The sequence below is a fragment of the Bos taurus genome, chromosome 19, assembly GCF_002263795.3.
Source record: "Bos taurus isolate L1 Dominette 01449 registration number 42190680 breed Hereford chromosome 19, ARS-UCD2.0, whole genome shotgun sequence".
Taxonomy (NCBI): Eukaryota; Metazoa; Chordata; class Mammalia; order Artiodactyla; family Bovidae; genus Bos; species Bos taurus.
Genome location: NC_037346.1, coordinates 37,955,995 through 37,961,994, shown reverse-complemented (window position 1 = coordinate 37,961,994; position 6,000 = coordinate 37,955,995). Strand labels below are relative to the sequence as shown.

At 56.3% G+C, this 6,000-nt stretch overlaps 1 protein-coding gene across 1 annotated transcript; it reads right to left on the bottom strand.

Moving 5' to 3' along the window:
- Positions 1–2,726: 2,726 nt before the first annotated feature.
- Positions 2,727–4,086, bottom strand: HOXB1 (homeobox B1). The gene is made up of 2 exons (NM_001205954.2): positions 3,507–4,086; positions 2,727–3,055 (listed from the first exon to the last, which is right to left on the bottom strand). The coding sequence occupies exons 1-2, from the start codon at positions 4,084–4,086 to the stop codon at positions 2,727–2,729; spliced, it is 909 nt and encodes a 302-aa protein (NP_001192883.1).
- Positions 4,087–6,000: the final 1,914 nt, after the last annotated feature.

The following is a 6,000-nucleotide window of genomic DNA, read 5'->3' as shown; positions in this document are numbered from 1 at the left end:
GGGTGGGGGGATCAAATGGTTCCTTCTGCTGGCCAAAAACCCAATAGATCAACCTCCCCTAGGCCCTGTGAGCCCCAGTCTGAGGTCCAGGGTCATCATCCTTTGGGTCCTGCTCTAACAAAAGGTCCTTCCTCCTCCTTGATTTTCTGCCCAGTGGCCCAAAGTTTACAGGATCCAGAAATACCCCAATCAGAAGGCTCTATCAGCTGACATCAAATGGCTGCAAGCAAAGGGAGTTTTGTTTCCATAGACACTGCTCTGTGCCCTCTGTCAAGGTGACCCCTTTGGGGAAACCGACCTTGGTGGCAATTTCAATTACATGCAGAAAAGCAAATAGATTTTTTTTTTTTTTTTTTAACACAGAGGGCAAAGCATCAGCTTCTGGGAAATCTGAGCTTCCTCTTCCAAACCACTTGTCTTCTTCTCCAGCTGGACTGCGCAATTATTGATAACTTGGCCTCTCCTATAACAGCACCAATTTCATTAGGAAGCAAATGCTCGGCGTTTCTTGCGCACACTGCTAGTCTTTTTCGCTCCTTGTCTTCCTTCGAAAGGTCGAGAAATCACTAGATAGAGTGGATAAAACGCCCCCTTGGTCCTGCTGCTCGCTCCCAGCTGTCCTGGTCCAAGGCACTGGGGCTCCCGGGATCCCCGGAATCAATAAACCGGGCGGGAAGCCGCAGACCCGCGTTCTCCGGACTGCACTTAAGGGCGGGAAAGCTGCCGGTTTGCTACCGTCTCGGCGCTGCCCGACCCTGGCCCCCTTCCTTGCCCCCGTCTCCGCCGACCAAAGGGGACCTGTGGTCAGTGGGACCCGCCGGGAGACAATTGCTACCCGCGTGGGCGCGGGGTCGGCTTGTTTGGAAAGCCTGGGGGCGCTTCGAGGTAAAAAGGTCATCGCGGGACTGGGGTTTACCTCCTCCGCCCACCCCAGGCCCTCGAGGCTCCAACCTGCCGCTGTCTCCCCCGCACCGCACCGACCCCTCGGCCCTTTCTCCGCGCCTCCCGCGCCGTCCAGCGCTGGAGACCCGGGCGGTCTCTGTGAGCCGGATGGACCGCACTTCGGAGGCAGCGGGTACGGCCGGAGTCTCCCAGCCGCGCCGGCTCCCGGGCGCCGATGTCCCGGTTGGGTGGAAAGGCGCCGGCCTGGGGGCGGGAGTGGAGGGGTTAACCTGTGTGCCAGTCTGAAGTTTGTCGGGCGACGCACCCTCTGACTTTCTCTAAGCAAGAATCGGCGGGAACGGGACAGTACACAGTCTTCCCAGCAAATATCTACTGAGGCCCACTTTATGCCAAGCTTCGCTCTGGATATAGGGGAGGGAAGAGGGGGAAGGGGTAGAGGGGCCCTTCCCTTCGCCTTTCCCCAACTTCCTCCTCTTTTCACACCCTTTTCTGTTCTCTCCAAACAGATCCACTATTCTTTCCTGCCTTTCTCCTCCCTGCAAGGTCTCCAAACTGTTTCCTCCCCACCGCCTTTCCCCTCCAGGTCTTCCCACGTTCCTCCAATGACCGGAGGGCTGACGGCTGTCAGATTAGGAAACCTGGGACCCGGTTCTGCTTAGGCCCCACCCAGTAAGTCCTTCTTTTTACCCAACTGAGATCATAAAGCTCAGATGCTTCCAACTCAGCCAACTTGCATCTACTCTTTCCTCATCTCTCCACCCCAGCGCTCTTGGAGAGAGCCTCCTTTACCCCTAGACAGAGGAGCAGAAGAGGCGGGAGGAGGGGGAAACAGAATTTATTGAAATGAGGTAGCTGGAGGTACAGAGAGAACCCGGTTGCTTGGGGCTCAGGTTTCCAGAAAGAGTGGTGTCTCCACTGTCCCAAGGTTCAGAGAAATGCTTGATGCTGGTCGGAGCTCTCCCTGCACCTGGGCTTCCCTGGGCTGCACCAGGGGTGGGGGTGGAGATGAGGAAGAAGGTCCTGGCTTTTCCAGGAGGCAATAAATAGGGGAGGAACTAGTTGGGGCGAGCCTGCGCCTTCCTGGTAGAGGCTTGCTGGGGTCCAGCCTCAAACAACATTCCAGAAGTCTCTGAAGTACCAAGTTCCAAAACATTTTGGTAGCTTCGAGATGAAGTCGCGGGTGGGGGGTGGGGGTGGGGGACAGGTCTCAGAAAACAACCTCTGGAGGCCGCTAGTGCAATACAAATGTGCCAGGAGGGGGTTAATAGGGTTCGATGGGGGTGGTGGGGGGAGCTTTTTGGTCTGTCACAAGGCAGCTGGTGCTACTGTAAGGTCTGTGGCAACTAGAGAGATTAAGCGTTGGTTATACGCCAGCACCCAAATACCTCCCACACAGGAAACCTTCTCTCTGTCCCGGGCCTAGAAGGGGGAGTTAGGATAAGAGTGCAGGAGAGGAGAGTCCTCGAAGCTCAAAGGCACTGGACTGAACAAATGGAAGTTGGAAGGGAAAAGAGAACCCGGGAGGTTGGGACTTGCTCCCACCCTACCCGAGGGCCGATACCCAGATTAGAGGCAGAGGGAAGCCCTTCCCTCGCATTAGACAGGTTGGGTCTCCCGTGCCTCTGGTCCGGTAAGGTCCCCAGCCATCAGCACCCTGCCCAGACTGGAGGAAAGCAGTCCCCCATTCCTCCCAAAGGCAGCTCTGAACTGGCGCCCCAGGCTAAATAGTTGAGCTGAGGCTGAGATTAGGGAGAACAGAGGAGAGGGCTGGACAGGACTCCTTGGTGCTCTGGTGCCGAGGAGTCCCGGGTGGGAGGTTTAGTTCAGGAGGTGACAGAGCTGGGCGAAGCTTCTGGGGAGGTGCACGTGGACTGGTCGGAGGTGTCTCCAGTCGCCTCCTTGGGACAGCCTGGAGGGGCTGGGGGCACCCGGCCTCCCTCCCGCTCCCGCTTCTTCTGCTTCATGCGCCGGTTCTGGAACCATATCTTGACCTGCGTCTCATTGAGCTCCAGGGTGGCAGCGATCTCCACCCTCCGGGCCCGGCTCAGGTACTTGTTGAAATGAAACTCCTTCTCCAGTTCGGTCAGCTGCCGAGTGGTGAAGTTGGTGCGGAGGCCACCTGGCGCGCCCAGGCCCAGCTCGGACACCTTCGCTAGGGGCGGGGCAAGAGAAGGGCCACGTCAGTTCTCTCCTCTTTCTCCTTCCCCTCCCCACCGCCCCCCTGCCCCGCCAGCTCTGCACCCCCAGTCACCATTCTATCCAGCTTCAGCTCTCAAAGTTTCCATGGATCACCAGGCACCCCTCCAGGCAACCTGGAGCAGGCCCCACACTTCCACCCCCGAGCTCCCCCTCCTCGGAACACCAGGTCCTAGGCCTGCGCTGAGCACACAGATCGAAGTAGGGGTGTGTCTGGAGACTTACTCTTAAGGATAACTGGGCACTCACTGGGTGGGGAGACCCCACCTGACCTGAGACTGAGCACAGTGCTCTTACCTGCCTCTACCCGGTGGTGCAGACAGGAACCCAGCCCAGGACACCTCAGTGCAAAAGCAGCAGAGCCGCTCTGAGCCCCTAGAGAGGGGGTGGCCACATCTGAGCCCTACCTGTCTTGGGTGGGTTCCTCTTAACCTTCATCCAGTCGAAGGTCTGGGCTGTAGGGGTGCTCGTTTCTGACGTGCAGGCCGATTCCTTGTCCTCGGAGAGGAGATCAGCACAGGCCGGTGCAAAGCTCCCTGTCTGCTCGTTCCCATAATGGGGCTGTGGTGGAGGGTAGGGCCCTGGGCCCACTCCAGCGGTTCCATAGCCATCGGAGGACAAGGCCCCTAGCTGGGCCCCGTAACTTGAAGGATGAAAATAGCCTCCATCTCCTTCCAGCTGGCCCAGAGGGTAGTACTGAGAAGACCCGTAGCTGGCACTGCAGGCAGCCGGGGAGTACCCCGAGGTCGCAGAGCTGGGGAAGGGCACCCCTAATGCCGAGGGTGGCTGTTGGGCCAGATAGCCTGAGTTCTGCTGCAGTGCAGAGCTGGGCAGCCCCCCACCATAGCGGGTCTCGCCTGCATAGCTGTCAACAGCAGAAGCCGAGCTCGAGGGGAAGGAGGTAGGGGCGCTGTGGGCGCTGTAGGCGCTGGGTCCCCGGTTACAGAGTGGGTACTCTAAGAAGGAGTTCATCCTATTATAGTCCATGCGTGGAGGCCGCAGGAGGGTCGGCCCGTTTGGGGGAGACACCCTCTTGCCCTACAACCTTTCGGCAGTATGTCACAGCGCCGAAGCTTGCATCCATGGCCTAACCCAGCTCGCCTGGGCCAGCGCTCCCCCAGGAAGGGGGTAGGGAGTGGGGGTGGAAGGGTGCATGTGATCTCTCCCAGGCCAATGGGCGCAGCGGGCCACAGTTTGGCAGCCCCAGCGCCCATCCATCACCCCCCAAGCATTAGCATGACAAAGACACTTCAATCACCCGCAGCCCATCCATCTGAGGGCGACATGGAAGCGTCAAAAACATCTTTCTTCAAAGACTTTTGGAAAGAAGGGACCAGAGGGAGAGGGGGCAAAAGTTAGAGGAATATTCAAGACTTTCCTCCCCTCTCAGTCCCCAAGGCCTTCAATAGGCTCCTAGGTTATTAGATTTGGACAAATTCAACCCAGCTGCCCTTCATTCTTCCCACCACCGCCCCCCTCACCTCACAAAGGAGCAACCCCCTCCCCAAGTCTGTAGACCAGGAGATGGGGAATCCAGCCTCCTTTGCCCAGAACTCCCACTCTGAGTTTCTTTCTCCTAATTTGGGGTGATGGGCTAGAACAGCCAAGTGAGGTATGTTGTCTTGGGCCAAATGGATGACTGTGAAGGAAGAGGGTGCAAAAACACCTAAGGGTGTGAGGCAGGGCCTAGAATCTAGAGAAAGAATTCATTAAGTGAGGGGTGGAAAACTGGCATTTCAAGGAGCAAGACAAGATGACAGAACTGCGGAGAAGAGGATGAGAAATGCCCCATTCCCCTCTCCACCTCTCTACATAACCACTCTCTCCTCATTCACACATCCATTTCTCTCCCTCAGCTTCTTTTTATATTCTCTCTGTCTCAATCCATCTCTCTGTTCCTCCATCTCTCTCCATATTTATATTCCTTCCCTACCTATCCATCAACTCATCTCTCCGGATGTATTTATCCTCTCTCTAGCCATCCATAGCTGTAGTTGGCTCACTCACTCAGACTCAAATAACTCCCTGTGTCTCTCCAGAGAGCCACAATGAGCACAGAGCTAGGTGATGTTTACTTACAGGTGAAGACGAGGGAATTTTTATTCTTTTCCTGAAATGCTTTAAACTAGTGTAGTGCATTCTTCTGGTTCCTTCCTGCCCCACACCCCTCTCCCCCAAAATCCCAAGCCTCAAATCCGTAAATTCAATAGCAGTTATATCTTAAAGATTACTCAAGTTTCCAAGGAATTTTGTAGAATAGATCAAAGGACTTTGCTTAGAGAATGGGAGCTTCTGAGTGGCGAGTGGCGGGTCTTGAGGCTCAGGAGGGGAGTCTCACCCCTTTCTGCTGGGTGTGTCTGTTGGGTTATGGTTGGGGGAGGGGAGGGGAACAGGAAGTGCCTCCTTCAGTCCGTTCAGACTGAGATGGAACTAGAGGGAAGCTCTTAGGTAGAGCCCATTGATTCCCCTCCTCCAGACTCTGGGGACAAGAGCTTGGCGCAATCTAACACCCACGCTCATTTGTAATCTGTCAGGGTGTCTGCCTGGCTGAGCCCTGGGGCCGGGGCTAGGGCAAGTCCAGGAGGGCAAGAGTTCAGAGGAGGATCTCTGTAAACAACTGAGCTAAGGGGAGGAAGGGAAAGCAGGTGGGACAGGCCCAGAGAGGACCCTCAAAACTTCTCAGGTTTCCCCACCCCAGAAAGGGCAGGGCAGGGCGAGTCCTCATCTCTCTGCAGGAGGCCCAAAGTTGTCTCTCTCAGTCTCTGTGTCACTGCTCCCTCTTTCTGTTTCCCAGTTCCCTTGCTTTGCCTGCTCTCTTCTACTTTCCGTCTCTATCACCAGACTTGCACTGCCTTTCTCTTTTCTTAATAACTGTGAGCCTTACTTAGCCCCCAACTATGA

Excerpts from the sequence above, each read along its gene's own strand:
- HOXB1 (NM_001205954.2), bottom strand. The coding sequence starts at position 4,086 with ATGGACTATAATAGGATGAACTCCTTCTTAGAGTACCCACTCTGTAAC. Across the intron at positions 3,056-3,506 it reads GAGGAACCCACCCAAGACAG|CGAAGGTGTCCGAGCTGGGC; the intron begins GTAGGGCTCAGA and ends CCCCGCCCCTAG.